This window comes from Trichosurus vulpecula, chromosome 4 (assembly GCF_011100635.1).
Source record: "Trichosurus vulpecula isolate mTriVul1 chromosome 4, mTriVul1.pri, whole genome shotgun sequence".
Taxonomy (NCBI): Eukaryota; Metazoa; Chordata; class Mammalia; order Diprotodontia; family Phalangeridae; genus Trichosurus; species Trichosurus vulpecula.
Genome location: NC_050576.1, coordinates 74301922 through 74325017, shown reverse-complemented (window position 1 = coordinate 74325017; position 23096 = coordinate 74301922). Strand labels below are relative to the sequence as shown.

The 23096-nt window shown below is 37.5% G+C and overlaps 1 protein-coding gene across 1 annotated transcript in view; it reads right to left on the bottom strand.

Moving 5' to 3' along the window:
• The window catches only part of TDRD5 (tudor domain containing 5), a 56214-nt gene that overhangs the window by 10409 nt on the left and 22709 nt on the right, over positions 1 to 23096 (bottom strand). The window contains exons 7-16 of the mRNA XM_036755935.1: positions 19578 to 19731; positions 16718 to 16881; positions 15711 to 15931; positions 13695 to 13907; positions 13265 to 13331; positions 12314 to 12514; positions 11462 to 11614; positions 9690 to 9809; positions 9119 to 9301; positions 5317 to 5451 (exon numbers count right to left, since the gene is read on the bottom strand). Of these exons, the coding sequence (XP_036611830.1) occupies positions 5317 to 5451; positions 9119 to 9301; positions 9690 to 9809; positions 11462 to 11614; positions 12314 to 12514; positions 13265 to 13331; positions 13695 to 13907; positions 15711 to 15931; positions 16718 to 16881; positions 19578 to 19731 (1611 nt within the window). The remainder of the gene's footprint in view (positions 1 to 5316; positions 5452 to 9118; positions 9302 to 9689; positions 9810 to 11461; positions 11615 to 12313; positions 12515 to 13264; positions 13332 to 13694; positions 13908 to 15710; positions 15932 to 16717; positions 16882 to 19577; positions 19732 to 23096) is intronic.

Below are 23096 nucleotides of genomic sequence, written 5' to 3'. Positions count from 1 at the left end.
CTTTGCCTCTCCAGAATTTCATCCTTGAGCTTCTTTGCCATCTATAACTTCATTCTATGGAATCTTCCTCCAGTCCTTCCTCTCTGAACCCTTGGAAATGATCCCTCACAGTCTGAGTTCATGTCACACTATGCCCTGCGATCCTTTCCTTTATCAAGTTCTTGGAGGGGGTAGGGGGTGGCCACTTTTCCTCAAGGTTTCTAACATTTAAAACCAAGAAACCTGTTCATCCCTGATAGTGAGAATTGGATCCAGAATATAGTTTCCCGATGTTAGTTTCTCCACCTTATGAAGAATTAAATTATCATTGAGGCAAGTAAAAAAATTGCTAGTTACTCTGCTTAGGGAGAAAGAGAGAGCTCTTATACATGTCTGAAAGATGGATGCCTCTTATCACTACTCTATCTTGCCAATCTGCCATGCTTGTGATCTACTAGTTCCTCTTTCTGCCCAGGTGTTTTATAGTATATTCTGATGATAAAAAGTATGATTTTCTTTGCACTGATCTTCACTCAACTGTTTTCCAGAATGCTTCCCACCTCTAATTTCCAATTTCATTATATGAGTATTCCTTCCTAATATATAATACTACCTACCTTCCCTGGCCCATTTTTCCTATCCTATTTCTTTTGAATAAAATCCCGGCCATCATGGAGCTAATGTTCCACTGGATGTGCAAATGTAAACATAAGTCACAAATGAGCATGTGTAGAAAGCTTATCTTATTAGCTAAAACCTACTTCATCATAGTTACTGAGAATAAGAGGTGAATCATGCTAAATTATTTGAAACAAGTTATCTTTGGAGTCAAGCTTGTTAGGCCAGAATTATGTCCATTTTTCACTGATTAACAAGTTGATAATTCTTGCATTTGCATGTTTCAGGTGGTGTGTGTTTCACAAGATCACAGTGAATGCTTCTGGTAAAGTTAACAAGTCAAGTTCTTTTGGACATATCCTTTGATTAAAACTGGTTTCAAGTAGGGAACATAAGCTTAGTTTTCTGTGTATGAACTCTTAGGTACTAATTTTTCACTTCTGGCCACTCTCTAATCAAATATATTTTCCTAAAGAATCTATTTTTTCATATTTCACTAGAAGTTTGAGGGTATATAATAGGTTCTGCACATTTGGTACCAATTTTGTTGAAATAGCATTTCTCAATAAAACATTTCACAGCTTAGGTATAAACTTCACTTAGAAGGTGATGTCAAAGGAGTCTTGAATTGTTTTAAAATAAATCTCTATTCTTAGGTTTTTTGATGTTGAATAAACTGTCATTCCAGACCCCAATCCAGTCATGGATCCTATCCTACAAGTGTCAATTAAGATCTCTAACACACTGCTTGCTACTCATATTTTGTATACCTTTGTCTAGGCACCTTAGGCCATGCTAGCTTTCTTGTCCTTGTCTCCTGTGAGTTTCTGGGCCATCTCCACTGACATTCTTTTTTCCTGAATTCTATGCTATGACATCTATTACACCTTGGTCTACTGAAGGGAATTTTTTTCCCTCTTCCTTTTTAAGGTCTTTTTAACTAGATTTGCAAGATTTCAAAATAAACATAGCTTTACTAGGCCTATTAGGTGAACTCCATCTCTGCTCCAGAGCCTCTCATTTCTAGATTTTAAATCAGATACAGTCCAAAAATGGACCAGAAATCAACCGCATTCTGCTAAATTGACTCTTATTTCTGACTTATCATGATCAAAAGCTTCTTGTTTTTAAGAGAACAGATAGAACAAAGGAGATTTAGAAAGAGTAAGTAACTGTCTAGACCAGTCCCCTCATTTTACAGATGAGGAAAATGAAGCCTGAGAAGTTGGGTAAGTTGCCTATGGTCACACAGCTAGTAGGTGCCTGAGGCAGAATAAGAACCCAGGTCTTCCCGACTCCAAGTTCAGCATTCGTTCCTCTATTCCTTTTCTCCTTTCCATCAACCCTACACCAACACATCAGACTTTGCTCTTCTAAGATACCAAGTAAAAGGTACCACAATCTATGGCTAAAGATGACAAAGCTGGAAGGAACAGAACTAAGAATTCTATTAACTTCCAAGAAACTCTGCTTTCAGAGATGAAATGTAATTGATGGAAGCACAAACTGTGCAAAATATAAACTATACAACTAAACAGATTTTTTTTTCCTGCTCCTACTATAGCAGTGAAGAACAGTAGATAATAGGTTTTTAAAAAAACTAGCGGCAGGAAACATAAAATTTATCTTAAAAAATAAAATTAGAATTCTTCCTTTCTATTACATAGACTCTTAAGTACTTAAAGAGCAAAAAGTCCAGATTTTCTTCTTTTGTGTCTTCTTAGAGTATATATAGTGTTCCACATCATTTGTGCTAACATCACCTACCATACTGGATTTTTTGCTCGTTAATCTTTGTCACAATGGAGAATTTATTAGAGATGGGGGAAATTTTCCCTCTCTTAAATCCTCTCCCTCCTCAGTGTTACATAAAGATAAAATGCATCAATAAAATTATTTTAAATAAGTCACCAGTGCTACAATAAACAATTAGTGCCCCCAAATGCATATGGCCATGGCACAGTATACACTTAACTTCATGTTACAACCAATATTCTAGAATGTAGGATTTCCTTTATTCGAGGGGCATGGAGTGCTTCTATTTTATTAAGCCATAGATTTAATTCTAAAGTGTACAAAGGACAGTGAGGTAGGGAATGACAGGAATTAGAAAAACCAAAAGTAAAAGAAAAGTGATCTAAGAACGTTCACTTGTCCCTAAAAAGATTTTTTTTCCTTCGTAGTACCCCACCGCTACAAAGTGTTTCATAAGTAAAAGAAAAAGTTTCCTACGTATTTGAAATCTAAAAAAATGAAATTTAGTCCCTCAAATGCATTCATGAATAAGTTGCTGTGTATTCCAGCAACATTTATGGAGTATCTATGTTTAAGGCACTACCCCAGGTATTGTGGGCGAATATAAAGTTCGGTAAGACATGGTCTCTATTCTCAAAAGAGTCTTACATCTAATTAGAGAAGTTCCTGCTGTGCGTAATGCACTGGGATAAGCACAGGGAAACAGGCAGCTCAGATAAGTTTTGACCTACGTTCTCATGGAGCTCACAGCTTCCCGGCACATAAACACTCATAGCACAAAGCAGAATGTGACAAGTGCCAAGAAACAGTAACTCCAAGATTTGTTGTTCGAAAATAGGTTATGTCAAATAATTCTGCAGAGAGCAACTTGGTGCCAAAGGAATAGTTTTGTAAGTGGATGATAACTTCTCAAGCAAGAAATGGTTGTGAGGGAGACAGACTGGTTTTGAGTGGCTCATGTACCACGTAGAGCTCAGCAGAGCTGAGCTGGCCAGGGTGCTTAGGACGCTGGGCAAACTGGAGAGAGGAAGAAAGGTACCAGAAGTAAAGCTGGGTAGAATGGTTCCAGGTAGAGTTGTTCCAATCTCAGCTGACTGGCTAAAGAATACAGCTGGGCTTTGTAGCATTAAGATAGGATTTTGTGATCTTCTTAATAATGGTACATTGTGTAGGGCAACATCACCATAGTGTGTAGCTATTTAAAATTATACAGGCACATAGCTGCTATCTTTGAGAAAGTGAACCATAGAGTTACTAATGCAATGGATACAGCTGCCCACACTATCTATAAATACGTGATCCTAAACACATACAAATACCAAGACTTGTCTATACATAATCCTACCTTCCCTGTTACTGTAAAGGGCAACACTGCTCTCAGGCTCACAGCCTAGGAGTCATTCCAAATTCCTCTTTCTCTCTCATCCCCCATATCCAAGCTGTTACCAAGGCCTATCGATTTTGCCTTTGCAGCATCTCTAGAATTTGCCTCCTCCTCTCACACTGCCACCACTCTTGTGCAGGCTCTCATCAGCTCACACTTGGACTGCTACGATAGCCTGCTGACGGGTCTCCCCACTCCAGTCCATCCTCTATTCAGTCACCAAAGTGATTTTCCTAAAGTACAGGTCTGACCATGTCACTGCTCTACTCAATAAACTCCAGTGATTCCTGATCACCTCCATGAGCAAATACAACATGCTCTGCTTACCATTCAGAGTCCTTCATAACCAAACCCCTCCCTACCTTTCCAGGTTTCTTATACCTTATTCCCCAACATATCCTCTTGGATTCAGTGACACAGACCTCCTGGCTGTTCCATCAACAAGACACTCCACCTCTTGGCTCTGAACATTTTCTCTGGCTGTCTTGCATGCCTGGAACGCTCGCTCTCTTCATCTCTACCTACCAGCTTCTTTAAGTCCCATCTTTAATAGGATGCCTTTATCAATCTCTCTTAATTTCAGTGCTTTCCTTCTCTTGTTTCCTATTTATTCTGTATACAGTTTGTACATACTTGTTTGCTTGTTGTCTCCCCCATTAGACTGTAAGCTCTTTGAAGGCAGGGACTGTCTTACCTCTTTTTTTGTATCCTGGCATTTAGCACGGTGCTCAGCACACAGTAGGTGCTTAATGTCTGTTGACTGTTTATTTTTTTAAAAATTGGGACCTAATTGTTTCACTATAGATTTCTGATTCTGATGAAACCTTCGGTAGTCCATATATAACATACCATTATAAAACCACACGATCAGTCTGTACGTCTGTTTTGCTCTAAAACTAATTCTGTTCTTAAGCAATCTATATTTCTGAAGCAGTCTGTCATATATGGTAGACTATGATTCTGTTTTCACTGATTTCACCTCATGAATTGGTCTTATTTAAGAAATAGTTTAATCATAAGAAACCTATCCTTCCTAAATTTTCCAGTTATCAAGTTGCTTTGACTTTAAGCAATATTCCTTATAAACCCTCATTAGTCACAAACACTTTGCAACTGCTTTTAAGATGACTCTGACATATCTGAACAATATAAATTAGTTGTGCTTTATATCAAGGTTAGTGCCTTCCACCGAGGCATAATGAGAGAAACTAAACAATGTTACAAGCTAGAGACAGTTGCACAAGCTGGGGGAAGCTGGGGAAAGACCATTCTTCTTTCACAGAAGCATTTCCTTCTGATCTTTTGAGGATTTCTCTAATTCCAGGCCTGAGTTGTCTTTCAAAGAGATTGTCAGCTATATTAATTTATGCAATGGTTTAAAGACCTATACAATTAAAATCATAAAACATCAAGTTCAACTGCAGTAAGTTATATGTGAAATCAAATCTACATTTTTCCGTATTAACATCTCGTCTGTCAACTGCAAGAACAGGGAAGATCTAGCAAGAATTTTATTTGTAAAAAAATTCAAAGTGTTCCACAAGCTCATATGCAAACCTGTCACAATACCAGGTATTTACCTTGTGGTTCTTGGCTGCGTCAATGATAGTTTCCTGAACACCCTGTTCCTGGAATTCTGATGTTTTAAGTTCAATCTTCATATCATTCTCTGACTCTGAATTCTGCCACAGTTCTTCAGCAGCAGAACACCACTCCTACATGAAAAAAAGTAATTGCAGGCAAAATAAGGTCAAGTTTGACCTTAACTAGGAAGGAGAATGTTTTTTAAGAAAGTAAAAAAAGAAGCTGTATAATTTAGACAAAATAATAAATTGTCCTAACAGGCATGGAAAACCCAGCTTATAAGAGGAAGTTATTTCTCCCTTCTGACAACTATGCTGTCCATTACTCCAATCCCCAGAATGTTACATTCAAATTGCTTAAAAATTCTCACCTTGCTAGAAATCACGTAAGAGAAAATTCAGCAATTTGACTGTAACTCCCTAGACACAAATCCATCAACATTTCCTGGTTGGAATATAACTCATTTCTATTGAGTTTATTTACAGGTTCAAGCCAAGTGAAATACTTGTAAGACAGAAAAGTGAATGCAACTCTTGAAATAGATCTTTGCAGTTTTATGTAACTTTTGACTATCATGAAGGAGCAACTTACTAAAGACTTTTCTCTATGGCTATATAGCAAAGGGAAATTTAAAAAAACTTTCATATGGCTCCTTTTATTTTTTCCTTTTTTGTATTTTAATTAGATTTTTAATTTTTAGTTTATAGCACTCAGTTCCACAAGTTTTTGAGTTCCAAATTTTCTTCCCCTCCTTCCCCTTCCCCCTCCCCTCCAAGACGGTATAGAATCCGATATATGTTCTACAAATACCTTTGCATTATTCTTATTTACATAATAGTCAGGTTGTAAAGAAGAATTATGACCAATGGAATAAATCATGAGAGAGAAGAAACAAAATAAAAAAAAAAAGAGAGCAAATCATTTGCCTCAATCTGCATTCAGACTCCATAGTTTTTTCTCTGGTGTAGATAGCTCTCTCCATTGTGAGTCCTTTGGAGCTGTCTTTGAACCTTGTACTGCTGAGGAGAGCCAAGTCTATCAAGGTTAGTCATCACAGAATCAATATGTCTGTGGTTGTGTATAATGTTTTTCTGGTTCTGCTCTGCTCACTCAGCATTATATCGTCTACGTCTTTCCAGGTTATTATGAAGTCCGTATCTTCCCCATTTCTTATAGCACAATAGTATTCCATTACATTCATATACCACACCTTGTTTAGCCATTCCCCAATTGATGGGCATCCCCTTGATTTCCAATTCTTTGCCACCACTAAAAGAGCCGCTATAAATATTTTTGTACATATGGGTCCCTTTCCTATTTCTGTGATCTCTTTGATATAGTCCTAGAAGTGGTATTGCTAGGTCAAAGGGTGTGCACATTTTTATAGCCCTTTGGGCATAGTTCCAAATTGCTGTCCAGAATGGCTAGATCAGTTCACAACTCCACCAACAATGTAACTGTTCCAATTTTCCCGCATCCTGTCCAGAATTTATCCTTTTCCTGTTTTGTCATGTTAGCCAAGCTGACAGGAGAGATGTGGTACACCTAAGAGTTGTTTTGATTTGTATTTCTCTAATCAAATAGTGATTTAGAGCGTTTTTTCATATGCCTATAGATATCTTTAATTTCTTCCTCTGAAAACTGCCTGTTCATATCCTTTGACCATTTCTCAATTGGGGAATGACTTGTATTCCTGTAAATTTGGCTCAGTTCCTTGTATATTTTAGAGATGAGGCCTTTCATCAGAGACACTAGTTGCAAAGATTTTCTCCCAATTTTTTGCTTTCTTCCTAATCTTTGTTGCATTGACTTTGAAAAAAAATTTTATAAAATAAAAATAGACTAAATGTCTATAAACACTCGCAATAGGCAGGAAAAGTGAAAGTAGAAAAAAATGAAATCACTTCACTAATGTACAAATATACTTGTAATCTAAACAAAAGTCTTCTTAATGCAAATAAGCCCACAATAAACCCTCCCCCCACTCCACCATCAATTTCAATTTAAAAAAAAATTATTTTGCTAAATATTTCCCAATTACATGTTTAAAAAATTTTGAGTTCCAAGTTCTCTCCCCACCCTTCCTCCCTTTTTGAAGGGAGCAAACAATTTGATATGTATTATACATGTCAAGTCATGCAAAACACATTTCTGTATCAGTCATGTTGAAAAAGAAAACACAAGCAAAATAAAATAGAGATAAAGAAAATGAAAAAAGTATGTTTCATTCTGCATTCAAAGTTCATCAGTTCTCTCCCTGGAAGTGGAAAGCGTCTTTCATCATGGGTCCTCTGGATTTATCTTAGTTCACTGTCTTGATCAGAATAGCTAAGTCTTTCACAGCTGATCATCCTTACAGTACTGCTGTTACTGAGGATAATGTTCTCCTGGTTCTGCTCACTTCACTGTGTGTGAGTTCACATGAGAATAAGTCTTCCCAGATCTTTCTGAAACTACCCTGCTTGTCATTTCTTAAATCACAATAATATCCCATCATAATTATATACCACAACTTGTTCAACCATAACCCAACTGATGGTCATCCCCTCAATTTCCAAAGCAAAAGTTTTAAAATAAAATACTAGCAAGGAGATGACAGCAATATATTACAGAGATCATGCACTATGAGCATGATATGAGGATTTACACTAGGCTGGTGCAATATTAGAAAAACTATCAGCACAACTGACCATATCAACAACAATACAACTAGAATTATATGATCATCTCAACAGATGCAGAAAAAACCTCTGACAAAATACAACACCCATTTGTACTGAAAACATTAGAAAGCACAGGAACAAGTGGAGCCTTTCTCAAAATGATGAGTAATACCTATTTAAAACCAAGGATAAGCATTACCTATAATGGGGATAAACTTGAAGCTTTCTTAGTAAGATCAAGAGTGAACAAGGGTGTCTGTTATCACCACTATTATTTAATATTATCCCAGAATTGCTAGCTATAGCAATAAAAGAAAAAACCAAAGTAATTAGAATAGGCAATGAGGAAACAAAACTATCGCTCCTTCCAGATGATGTGATTGGCATACTTGGAAAATCCTAGAGAATTCACTAAAAACGAGCTGAAACAATTAAACAACTGCAGCAAAGTTGCAAGATATGAAATAAACCCATATAAATGATCAGTATTTCTATATACTACAAACAAAACCCAGCAGCCAGATAGAAAGAGAAATTCTATTTAAAATAATCAAAGACAACATAACACAGGCCCTGGAGTCAGGAGGACCTGGGTTCAAATACTGTCTCAGACACTTGACACACTTACTAGCTGTGTGATCTTGGGCAAGTCATTTAACCTCAATTGCCCTGTCTTCCCCTCCAAAAAAAAATTTTTTTAAAAAGTACAATTAAAAAAACCAAAAACAAACAAAAAAAAACCAACAACTCTGAAAGACCACCTCACACATATCAGATTGGCTAACATGAAACAAAAGAAAAATGACAAATGCTGACTAACTCATTGCTGGTGGAGTTGTGAACTACTCCAACCATTCTGGAGAACAATTTGGAACCATGCCCAAAGGGCTATAAAACTGTGCATACCCTTTGGCCCAGCAATACCACTTCTAGATCTGTATCCCAAAGAGATCAAAGAAATAGTAAAAGGACCTAGTTGTACAAAAATATTTATTGTTGACATAAAATTTATTACAGGGTCTTCTGAATTTAGGTTGATAAGTATATATGAATCCTAAGATCCACAGGACCTTGTGCTTAAACTTAAACATCCATCTCTCTGTAGAGATGTTTCCTTTCCTCCCAAAGCTCTAACCTTCTGCAGTGATTCTTTGCATGGCTGACACTGCTTCCTTCCAGTAAGTCCTGATGTAAATAAAAGTGAGGCATTCCCATTTCTCTTCTCTCTGTCAGTCTGTAGAGGCAGCCAGTTTTCATCCCAAACATCGTCACCTATAGACACTGACTCGAGGTATGGCATCTCAATAGGATACTCTAGCTGAAAAGGAATTAAAAAGAAAGAAATAGAAACCAACTATGATTTACTGTTCCTTTCAGGCCCCACACTTCAGTCTGTACTGCTTAAAGACTTTCTTAATCACCATTTTTTGTTTTATTTTGTTTAAAAAGCTGTGTATAAGGTACCAAGGAATACAGCAGGGTTGTGCCATACTAACTCTTCTTGATTCTCCTAAACCAGTACTAAAGGATCTGCAATTCATGCTTCTGGGGGTTATTCGGAGACATTATAAGTAGTCACTTTACACAGCTGTTTCTCATTTCATTTCCCTTCAATCAACACTTTATTAAACTTTTCTGTTTTGAAAAACTCCCTTCTTCTCCAACCTCATTTTCTGACTTCAATTCTGTGGGGTCTGGGTAGGTACCTCTTGGTTTTCTTTACAATCCTCATCTTGGGCTTCTGATGAAACTATGTCTGAACCCAGAAATGGCACCTCAGCTTCAGGTTCCAGGTAACTGATAGACTTTTGGTCACCAATACTTGTCTAGCAGACATGAAAAGAAAAGCAATTTCATATTTTTTCTACACCTGCTCACTCCATGGGCAACATTTATTTCAAAAATATAAAATAAGATAAAATAAGAAGCCCACAGAATGCTCCAAAGTGGAAAACTACTGCACTGGAACAAACACTGTTCTGCTCTTACTTTAATCTCTGCCATCAGCTACAATAAATCAACTTATGGACTGGGAACCATAAATTATTGTCAGGTGAATCTCTAAACGAATCTTAGGTGGAGGGACAAATCACATCCGATCATATCTTAGATACAGTTTCTTGCAAACTTAAAATTCTGAAAGGGAAGCTGAGACACAACAAAGAAGCCACAGCTTCTGAACCACATCATTTCATCTTCTGAGCTAGGAGTCACAGAATTAGACACTGCTAATTTTACATACACATACATTATATATACATGCACATATAAAAATTTTTAAAAACTGTATGTAAAAGAAGTTTACAGTCTTATACAACACAAATACATACACATGTGCATATACAAATTCATATGTGCATATATATACATATATAAAATATTACTATATGTAACAGATTATAGTCTTATATAATTCTTTTCTTTCTTTATATCCTCAAGTTCACAATAATAAAAAATTGTTTTTTTTAGAAGAAGTAAAAAAAGATTAGACACTGACTCTCCTTCCATAAGCTACTGCCTTATATTCACATCCATAGAAATGATAATGTCAATTTTGTGCAATATTAAGGCTATCAGAACTGTGAGGCAAAAGTAATGAAGTCCTTCTGATTCAATATTAAAGCAACAAAGCTAAACAATTCAGTTTTCAGAAAACATCAGATCCTAAACATTAATTCTGATGGAAAGTCAAAATAAAAAATTTAAAATCTGCTTTTAGAAAATGTGGAGGTAAATATTCATATAAATGCTACAATCATAATTTAAAGTTTTTCAAAGCATGTGATAGTACCACTGTGGTCAAAAATAGCCTTTTTCTTTTTCTTTCTACCAATCTATAAAGTCATCCTAAATAATTACACAGATAATCTACATTATTCTCTTAAACACCAAAAGTTACAAGTATTCTGTCAACATATGGAGACATTTTTATGATACATTCAAAGAGAAAAAAAGCCTCGCAAAGATTAAAAAGTGTACTTTTTGAACCACAAAGCCAGATAAACAACTGTAGCACCAGTACTGACCTAACTAAGGCTCAGAGCTGTTAAGTGATTTCCTTAGGTCACAAAGCTATTTAAGTCACAGAACTGGGACTAGGACCTGGGTCTCCTAACTCCCAGTCGAGTATGTTTTCTGCGGTATCATTCTACTTTGGTAGCAGTTAAGACCTTCTTGCATGGAATGAGAATGAAACCAGGCAGTAAGCTCTAGCTTACATAATAGACCCTAGGATGGCTATAGTAACTATGAAAGAAAAGACCACTAAGTGGATAGAGCCTAAGGTTTCCTGAAGAAGTGATATGAGCTGAATCTCAGAGTAAGCGTAACAATGGATTGGTGGAAGAGAAGAAATAAGAATTTTGCAAAGGTAATGGGAAGAGCAGGAATGAGAATGAAGAAAGTAGCTAGATTAGAACAAAAGGTTCGTGTAGATGAGTTGTATGAAATAAGGTACTTTTTAAAAAAAGCTTCCTACCGGGGGTACCAATTCATTTTCTGGGCTTGTTATTTCTCGGTCTTCATTAAAGTAATGCTGATGGGAAGGAAGACCCAGTTCTGTCAAACCAGGCTCTTCAGGCCTTGGACTGCATTTTGTATACAAGGCTAAGGGGTTGAGCTCTCTGAAACCCTAGGATTTAAACACAAGACACACACAATTTAGTGAAGTAAAAAAATTACAGCTCAAGTAGAAAAATAAATTTAATAGACCTCATATTTTTCAAGGTATAGAATGTTAGGATACTAGAATCTCTTTGCTGATTTAAGGGATTTCTCAACAATGGCATAATTCCCTGACTGTATAAATTTAAATGCCTATTTAAAATTAAACTTAACAAACAGGAAATTATAGCTTAGAGAGTAAAATCAGTGTGGGAAACAACACATAAGGGAAGTTTTTTACTTCAGGTCACAATATCTGAGGTTCATGGGAAGAGAATAAACATTTACATAGTTCCTACTATGTGCCAGGCATTGTGCCAAGAGCTTTACAAATATCTCATTGATCCCTCCAACAACCCTAGGAGATAAATGCTGTTAAGAGCCACATTTTATGACTGAACAAACTGAGACAAATAGAGAGGAAATGACCTGCCCAGAGTTATGAAGTCAGTGTCTAGGGCTGGATTTGAACTCAAGTCTTCCTGACTCTGGGACCAGTGCTATAACCATTCCATCCACTATGCCATCTAGATTGTCATCAGCTGAAAATCTTCACTTAAGCAAAGTAGAAATTCCACTGCTGCATCAAAGTTAAGGTTGACAAAGTAACCTTCTGGATTGAGTCTTTAATTATTCTGCAATATAAAATACAGCCAGAACCATCTACCTTAGATGGGACGTTTTCTCGGCAGACAATGGCATGGCCTTCCACTCTCAGGACGTGATGGAAATAGATGTCTTCATTTGAGGATGTGTCACACAGAAAGAGGTTGAGGACTCCATCAACATATTCATCCACTACCCCCACCAACGGCTTCAAGCCACACAGCTTCTGGAACTGCAAAATTGCTTGGGGTGTCCAATGCTCCTGAAACAGAGCTGACCAGTGAGATTTAGCACAAAGGATTTATGGGTGAGTTACTGTGCGTTTCCTTCTATTTGTCTAGAGTTGGGTAAGAAAAACATATGCAAAAAATCCACTATAAAGTGAAACTGTATCTGTAGCCACTGTCTCGTGACTTCAGAGCCACGTTAATCATGCTCTTCCTTTCCATAAACAAAACATAGCACCACTCATCAACATAAAGAGACGAATTCAGCAGGTAAAATCTGTGTGTAACTTTAGGAAATTCATACCAAGCTAAGGATAATTCAGAAGTAAAAATAGTTCCTTAAAAGGACAACAAACATTTATTATGAAAAAGTCCTTTATTAAGTGTTTATTATTTTCCAGGCACTGAAACTACATACTGCAGTACAATGGAAAGAACTAAACCGGGAGTCAGAAGACTTGTGTTGGCTCTGCTCCTGTCACTAATAAGCTGCTGACACGGCATAAGTCACTTCACCTCCCTGGTGTTTAGTTTATCTATAAAATGAAGAATTTGATCCAACTTCCTTTTCAGCTCTAGATTCTTATTCATTAATGCGGATCTCAAGGCCTAACTTTTCTGATCTAGTTTTAATTTCTTCTGTTTGTACTTTAAATTCAGACACTAAAAAAATTAATTTTAGACATCTTCTGTGAGAAAGGGAGCCCCAATTAGTCTAAGTAAGTTTTACTGTTCTTAAATGAATAATTTTACAATGTCAGAATAAGCTATGTACATACACGTACCTCTATGGGCCTCACCCAAGCCAGGGAACAAGGAATGGCCTGAGCAGGAAGCTTGGTGTAGCAGCACCTATAAAAGAGATCCAAATCCATGAACGCTTAACATACTTCTAAAAAAACTTCACAGTCTTAGCCCTGTATATTTAACAAGGTTGATCATAGCATCCCCCACAAAGCAAATTCAATGGTAGCTAACCTCATAATCCATTCAATAAAGGAGAAAGAGAGACACAAAGGCAAGTGGGCGAATAGATCCTGTTGGCAATACAGCTAGGAAACATAGTAACGGTGCTTTACCTAAAGTCTGGTCCAGGTAGAGAAATGTACAGGTCTAGAGGTAAATTTAAAAGAACCCACAGAGGATGCATTTCCAGGCCTATCTGGTCTGGACATTCTAATACCCAAACTCATCCCGTCAAATCTGTTAACTTACTTGAGAAACCTCAGAGAGGACTTCTGAACAGTTCCCAAATTTCCAAAATCTGGGTAGAACACCTCAACTTCTTGCTTCCCAAGAACTCGATGAATAATGACTCGGTACCACCACTTATCCTCAGAAATCCTTACACAACAGAGATGGCCAGGTTGGATAAAAGATTCTGGCATGATATAGCGATCAGACACGAGTTGATTGGAATAGCAACGCCTGCAAAATTTCAAAAGAAACAAACAGCGATCATGAAAGAAAGCAGAAACAATTTTTCTTGTAAGTTTCATGAGCAGGGAAACCTAGGCAGATAATGAAGTAAGGTATCCTGTAGTTTCCAAAGTTGTTTTCTTTAGGGATAGGGATGAGACCTCTAATTTCACTGGCACAGCAATAAACTCCTGCCAATGCTGGTGGGAGTCATAACGTAAGAGAGCTGGAGCTGGCTAGAGCTCTAAGTGACTTAGTATTAGAGGCAGGACTCAAACCCAGCTCTTCCTAGTTTCAAGGCCAACTGTAGTCACCACACTGTAGTACCTCTCTTATTTTCTTTATTAATCCCAATTGATTTTCTTTCTTCCACTCTTAGACAAATCTCTTTCTTCCCTCTTCAAAATTCTCTCCTCTAATTAAAAAAAAACTACCAGAAACATTTTTTTTAATCCAAACCTGTGATTTCAGAGAGGCAATATAGTATAGTAAATGGAGACCTGGCCTTGAAGCCAGAAGGATCTAGGTTCAAGTCCTACATTTGCCCTGTATTGACTCTGGGCAAATCACTTAACCTCTCTGAGTCCAAGGCAACTCTTCAAAATAATGAGGTAAAAAGTAAGCACTGATATGCTGTGGTAAAGAGAATTTCCTTACTGGAGGCTCCTTACACTGACTAACAAGAAATAAGGCAACAATAATAAATAATACAATGCAATTTATGACCAGTATCACAGGCAGAGGATTCACTGAACATGAATTTATTGAATGACTACTTTACTGATAAGCACTGTGGGAATACAAAAAAAAAGTATTACTGAATATATGAACAACATATAGTGCTATAGATATTTTCATGCAGAAGATAAAAAATTTTAAGATTAAAATTTAACAGGGAAAAGCATTAAAAAAGCACCGAAAGAAAAAGATTATCATCATGCCATGCTTTGCCTTGAGATTTTAGGTAACAGGCATAGTTCTGGTTTCCAAATTTTAGGACACGGACAAATCAGAGTATCTACAGAAGAGGGTGACAAAAGTGGCAAGGCGATCCAACACATTGCACAAAAGGATCAGATGAACTGAACAGATAGATTTACCCTGGAAAAGAAGAGTAACATGATCAAGACAATCTCCAAAGATATAATGAGTTCTCATGTGGAACAGAAACAAGACTTGATTTGCTTAACCCCACAGGACAGAAGTAGGACCAACAAGTAGAAGATACAGGGAGGTATTTTGGCTCAAAATGAAGAACTGCTTAATATTAGAGCTGACTCCAAATGGAACAGAATACCAAAATGTGGTATTGAGTTAGATAGATAACACTAATATTTTATGATCCTCATGAACTGGGAACAAGGGAAGGAAACAAGCGTTTCTTAAATACCTATAACGTGCCAGGCACTGTGCTAAACACTTTACAAATATTATGTCACTTGATCCTCACAACAATCCCTTGAGGTAGATGCTATAATAGTTTCTTTCTTACAGATAAGGAAACTGAGGAAGGCAGAGATAATGTAACTTGCCCAGGGTCACACAGCCAATTAGTGTCTGAAACTGAATTTGATTTCAGGTCTTCCTGACTCCAGGCTGAGTGTTCCACCCACTGTATGGCACCTAGCTGCCTCATTATTACTGTATATGGACTATTATTATCATATCTAAAGATAATCTCAGAAATGTATAAATCAGAGCAACATTAAACAAAGAAACCTTTGCATTAAGATTTAATAACAAAGGACTGGGATATTAAACAGAAACAATTTCAAGTGGAAAAAAAATTCAGGCAAGCACTCTGTTCCTTACCTCATTTCAATCATCATATCCTCAAGTAGCTCTGATGAATCTCTGCTATAGATTCGGATATAAAACTGACTCGGAGAGATTATATACTCTACAAAGACCCCTACTAGGGTACTGCTATCTAATGCCGGAAGGCTGCAGAGCTTCCTGTTCTGCACAGCATCTGGTGGGATCTCGTATCCTGACATCTCCAGGTTGAGCTGTGACTGTTTCATTCCCATGTGCTGCAAGCAATATGAACATAAAAAGTATGACTCTAAACACTATGGTGCCATCACGAGCTAGGCAAAGCAACGGCTACATGAGAGAAATGATATTCTACTTCTCATAATAACTGCTCAGATAAATCCTCCTCCAGCCCCACAATGGGTGAGTCCCTTAGCAACAGACACTATCACACTGCCCCACGCCACAACCAATGTGAGAAACAAGTTTTCAAACTCATTTCCTTCATGCCCACCCTATCCCACTCTCACCCCCTCATCACCACGGACTACCTACTAAAAAGCTGTAGCACAAGTTCCAGAATGTTCCCATGTTTTAGATCCTCTCCAAGAAAGGAAAAGGGAAAAGGTCAGTGGGAGAATGAAGGATAGAAAGAGTGCAGCAGTAACCTAGAGGTCAGAGGTGTGTTCTGGGCTTTGCTGTTGAGGCTTGAGACCAGTAAAAGCAAAAATGGGGTACCTTAACTCTTTCTCCAAAACATTCCCAAATTTTTGATACAAATTTTGACAAACAGTGGTGGTTAAATCAAACATAAAATGGTAAGAAAGTTGTCAAGTCTTCCTCAGCCATAACTGAAAACTAACATGCCAACAGGAAAAGCCAGTAACAATGGCAGGCGCTCAATTTAGTGACCTCAGACCAACAAAATATAATGTTCAGGAAGAAAAGTTGCTTTTGGAAACAGATCTTTGTAAAAAGATATTTTAGTTCAATTTAACTCATTTAAGTCACCATCCATATTACTTCTAAAAATCTAAAAGTCAAAGTTGTTAAATTCCACTCACCAGGGGCATAGGCTTCATGACCAGGTTGAATTTCTTGCAGACTGTCTCCTCTACATCTCTATGCTTTTCCACAGAATAATTCCAGGCAGTGTCCTTAATATCCAGAGATGACAGGGAATCTCTGGGGGGACTGGAGATATTGGCTTTACCTTCTATTTTCTTATCTAGACCAAACATTCATCATTGAAAGGTAAAACAACCACATCTTAAATAGCCAAAGTTAAAATGTCCTATGCACATGAGACTGTACTACAAAGCTTTGGTTTCCAATTTATTCATTTCATCTCAACTCGGGTGATTGCTTTTACGGGAAGGGCTAACTTCTCACAGGTGGAAGAGCCTCATAATATCTCAATAATAATGCCTGAATTCTTCTCAGGACATTCCTCAACTAATTTCACATAACAAGATGTTCATATGACACGATACTGCTCCCTACAAGAAAATGTAATACCAAGGGATTTATCAGAACATTCTCAAGATGTACTTTGAAACCACGTACCCTTTACACTATTCCCTAAGAATCACTTCAGAACCATCTAAAAAACCCAGACCAAAGGACAGTAAAATCTCAAAAAGAACCATTTTAGGCTGTTAGTGGGTATAGAATAGAACAGATAAAATCCACTGCAACACAAAAATATTTACAAATATTGTTGATATTTCCATGTCTCAGCAAGTGCTCCACAGTAACAGTACTTGGCAAACATGACAAAAACTACTTTAAAATAATTATTCAATACTACAAATGCGCTCTCTCCTTCATGCCCACAAAAATGCCTGGCCTTGGATTGTCAGCATCCTGGGCAAGAAAAAGGTACAAGGGCTGAGTTCTTTACCGCTCTTTGGTCCTTAGATTAAGCAGCAATCACTCATCCGTCCACTGCATCTCCTTACACCCTCTTAACATCCCAAAATCATTCCCAAATAAACCATCACCACACAAAAGGATGCAAAAGTTTAAGAGGAATAAAGGAGCTTTAATCTTTAAAAATAAATAGCAACAAAACTGAAGCACCTGCGGAATTAGCTCTGAGTGGGAGCTGATCAGTAAGGGACATTCTTTAGGCTAATTTGGGGGCTCAGTTTTCTTGAAGCCAAGGTTCAGTCCTGGCTCTACTCTTGAAACAAGTTATTTCAACTAAGTGTCAGTTTCCTTATGTGTAAAAAAAAAGGGGGGGGGGAGGGGCGGGGAGCCTTTATCTAAACATCTCTCTCTCTCTAAAGTTCCTTCTGGTTCAGATATTTACAGTTTTTATCACCTTCAATCAAAGAGCTCTGGATCTATCAAAGCTTCTCTTTTTACACAAAGACTGCAAGTCAATAAAATAACCCTTTAAAATAGCTGGGTTTGTTACTGTGTTGGAAGAAGTATGTAGATATTTACTTAGGAAGTGTTATATCATATTAAATTCCAAAATGAAATTAAATGGCACAAGTTACAAATACATGTGTATAGCACTAGCCCACTCCAAAGTATCATATACTTTTAGAGAGAGACAGAAAAAGGTCATTTCTCTCTCTCTCTCTTACACTGACACACAGACACACACACACACACAGACACACACACACACACAGATACACACACACACACACACACACACACACACACACACACACACACACACACACACACACACACACACACTGAAGCACGCCTGACTACAAGAGCAGGCTGTTGATTTATTTTTGTTTAACTGTATTTCTTTATTACCAGAGAAGGTTCGTTTTTAGGGAAGAGAAAGCGGAGTAGTGTCATTAGGAAGTGACTGATTTTGTAAAAGAGCAAGTGAAAGAGTTTTTTGAAAGTACATATCAGATAGCTTAGCTAGGTGAGGGTAGGGAAGGAATATATGCAATAATATAATAGGAAATGATATACTAGGAAATGAAAATGATGCAAAAGCAAAAAATAGCAATAAAAATTATCAGAAGTAAAAATCAATGCTAAAGAGAAAAAGCAAATTTAACTACCCTACAGTATCGAGACTAGGGCTTCCTTTCTCACTATAAATGAAGTCACCAATTACTGTTAGTGAATTACAATTAGAGGTCATTCACCATAAAGCATAAGCCATCAACTCAGCCTTCCATCTGAAAAATGAGTCAAGCACTGAATCGGCATATACACGTATAAAGATTTTCAGAGTCAATTTTACACAAGGCTAGGCCCTACTTTCAACAAAAGTAGTATCTAAAAGTTCAAGTGCTAGAATTAATGTGCAGCTGAAACAATAAAAGAATAATTAACCTCACATAACACACCAATATAAAATTCTATTCTCTACTATCTTTGTAGCCATATTCATTGCTCGGTCGCATAGCCTTAATATTAAAAATCATCATATATTTTGGTATTAAACAATCCTAAGCTGAACTAGTAACTCTCTATTTCATTCTTACTTTGTGTTCCAATAAGTAAACTCACCATGTATGCACATAACATTGTATATTAAGCTGCAAATGTGCGTTTATGCCAATTTAACCCATTCTTGAAAAGAGATTAATAAAACCAATCTTTATAGGCTGAAAAAGTTCATCATATTTTTCAGATTACCCCTGAGTTCCTTTCCTCTACTTAACATTAAAAGGTACCTATAAAGCTCAGAATGTGCTGCCTTGACCTGAAAGACGTGTCATGAAGAAAGACTAAAATAATATGGTGGAATTTTAAATGAAACCATCGTGCAAACTACACTCTGCCTTCCCCCCATGCAATTCAAGATTCTCTCAAATGTGCATGAATGTCCAGATGCTATCTGTGTTACGTATTCTTGTATTTCATCCTGGTTTATCCTATCATAGGTCACAGTGGTGGGTCATTTTGGCCAGTTTTACATAATGAATTTCAACTCACCCATTGTCAAATGCTTCATTTCTGCATCAAACACCAACAAGTCTTGTTCACCTTCTCTGAACTCAACATGGAGAATGTCACTAAGAGATCCAACAAGCTCTGCAACGTTTAAAAATCCCAATCTCTTTGGTGAAAGTGGCTCTTTAAAAACTGCCTGTCATCAAAAAAAAATTGAAATTGAAATGAAGAGCAGAAGGAAACTGACGATCAATTAATAAGCACTAATTAAGCCAGGCACTATGTTAAGTGCTACAAAACAAAAACAATGAATGAAACAATCCCTAATCTCAAAAGAGCTTACATTCTAATAGAGGAGCGTACACACACACACAAATAATTACAAAGAAATTAAATACAAGGTAGTTTGAGGGGGAGGTCATGAGCAGTTGAGATCAGGAAAGGCTAAGCTGTTGTTTGAATTGGGTCTTGAAAGAAGAGAGGGATTCCATGAGGCAGAAGTGAAGAGGAAGTGCATACCAGGTATGGGGAATAGCCAGAGAAAAGTCATGGAGGCACTAGAGGGCAGGTCATATCTAAGGAAAGAAAGAAGACCAGTTTGGCTAGATCGGAGTGAGAGAGGGGAAAAGGTGCAATATGATTGGAAAGAAATGGGATTTAAAAGCTAATCATAGAAGTCTCTATTTGATTCTAGAAGCAAAAGGAAGCCACTAGAGTTAGCTGAGTAAAGGAATCCTAAAAACACTTTAGCGGCAATGTGAAAGATGACATCAGAAGGAGACTTGGGGCAAGGAGACAATGTAGCACACTTTGCAATAAGCCACGCAAAAAGCAATGAGAGCTCGAACTAAGGTGGTAGTGTTGTAGAGGCAGAAACAACACAATCTGGCAAGTGATTGGAAGTGTAGTGTGACAAGTGAGGGGTCAAGGTTATGAGCCTGGCAGGTTAGAAGTGGTGCCTGTGAGAGAAATAAGGAAGTACATCTGGAGGAAAAGAGGAGTTCAATTTTGAACATGTTAAGTTTGAAATGTCTCCAGCAATCTGGTTTTAAATAATAATAGTAATAGCTAGCACTTCCATAGCAGTTGAAAGTTTACAAAGTATCTATTTTTTACAAATATTGTCTCATTTTATCCTCACAACAATTCTGAGAAGTGCTATTTTAGCTCCATTTCACAGAAGAAAAAACTGAGGCAGACAGAGTAAGTGATTTGTCTAGGGTCACACTGTTTCTGAGGCTGGATTTGAACTCAAGTCTTCCTAACTCCAGGTCTAGTGCTCTATGGGAATGCTGGGGAGAGACTTGAAATGGATACATAGATGGGAAATGTCAATGTAGAAACTATAACACACCCACTCTCTCACTTATCGTCAATCTTTCCCTGTCTACTCGCTTCCTTAATGCCTACAAACATACCCATGTCTCTCCACCCTCAAAAAATCCTCTCACTCCAGCCACCCTCCCTGCTGACCCACTTCTCTCATCCTTTTGTAGCTAAACAACTTGAGCAGGCCACATACAATCAATATCTCCACTACCTTTCCTCTTACTTCTGACCTCATCGTTCAACCAAAACTCTTCTCTCCAAAGTTACCGATGAATTCTTAACTGCCAGACCTGATGGTGTTTCCTCAGTCCTCATCCTTTCTGACCTCTCTGTAGCCTCTGATGCTGTTTTGATACTGTCTTCTCTCTAGATTCTCCTGATTCCTTCTCAGTCACTTTTTCTAGATCTTTGTCCAGGGCATATTCGCTAATAGTGAATCACAGTGTCCCCCAGGGCTCTGTCCCGGACCCTTTTTCTCTTCCCCCTTTAAACTATTTCACTTGGCAAGCCCACGAGCTCTCACAGCTCCAATTATTATCTCAATGATGAGGATTCTCAAATCTACAAATCCAGCCCTCGCCTCTTCCTGACCTTGTCTTGCATCTCCATCTGCCTACTGGAGATCTCGAACTCAACAGACCTCAAACTGAATTCATCGTCTTTCTCCCCAAATCCTCTCCTCTTCTTCTCCTTAGTTATGACAGTACTCAGGCTCACAACACGAGTGTCACCCTTGACTCCTTATTATTTGCCCTCCACATCCAATCTTGCTGCCAAGTCCTACTGATTCTGCCTTGGTAACATCTTTCACATACCTTCCCCTTCCCTCTGTGGATGTTCTCAGTTTATCCTGTATGTATCCTGTTTATACACAGTTGTTTGTAAGGACTGTCTTTGGCTTCTCTTTGTATCTCCAGTGCTTAACATCGTGCCTGACATAAAAGGTGCTTGTTAAATGATTGATGGGAGAGACCTGGTATGTTTGAACTCAGGAGGGAGCCAGTAGACAGGGAAAGGCTAAAGATCAAAAGAGGTGGAATCAGAAATAATGAAGTTGCAATCTACTGGAGAAGATGGGAGGGGACAGGATCAAAAGCATATGTAGAGAGAGGTTGGCCTGGGCAAGGAGAAGGGCCACCTTACTGTCAATTTAGTAAAAAGAGCAGGGAAATGGAAGATGAATAACTTGAATTTCTAGTGTCCCATCAGCAGGGTTGTTTGATTTCTTCCAGATTCATTATCAAGAGAAGCAGATAACGGGAGTAATCCAAGGCTGGAGCTTGGCAAGGGATGAGCTGTGACAGAGAACAAGGGATTTGAGAGTAGAGGACTGTGTAATGTTGAGTTGGATAACTACTGGGGAAAGAACGGACAGAAAGAGAGGTCAGAACAGAGGGAATGGTCTAAAACTACTGAGAGGTGGAGGGACTAGAGATCTGGATAAGGAGATAAGGACAAAGAATGGGATTAGGAGAGGTGAGGCATGGGGAGCGATGAAATATTAGGGTACAATCAAATACAGAATATCAGAGTTTCTGTTTAAAGAAGTTGAACATAAGGAAATATGACACTAGGCATTTCTGGGCAATCACCAGAGAATCACCAGACTAAACTGTAAATAGCTCACCAACAGAAGGTGTTTTAGTTAATGACTTAGTGCATTAAAACCTATAGTGCCTCTACAACTGACAGACTAACCTGAAAATCTTTTCGTCACAATGAGTGGGTCAAGATATTTTAGTTTTATTAATTAGCATTATGTACAAGAAGTTTAAACAAAATGCCAACAAAAAAGGAGAAAAAAAGCAAACAAAAAAAGTTCAACAAGGTTATCATAAAACCTTTTATATATATCTTTTTACTGGACAGTGCTGGGCAGTATTTTCACCGTATCCATTATAAAGCAGAGAACTAATATTAATCCTTTGTCACAACGATGGCATAGCTCAAGAGTTTACATCTAAACTCAACAACCTCAATACTGATACTTAAACTGTTCAAGCTGGGTCTCTTTTTTACTCTATTTTGAAAACATACACTCTCTTGTAGCATTTTTAAAAATTACCTTCCATTAATACATTTACATATTAGTGTTCTCAAACCTTTTTTCTTTCTGCAAAGAAAACAATAAGAATGAAGAAAGAAATAATGCGATGGGAAATGGGTCATATAAAATGAATTATGTGAAAATGTACATACACATGTAAACTGTCATCAAGTGTTTTAAGTGAA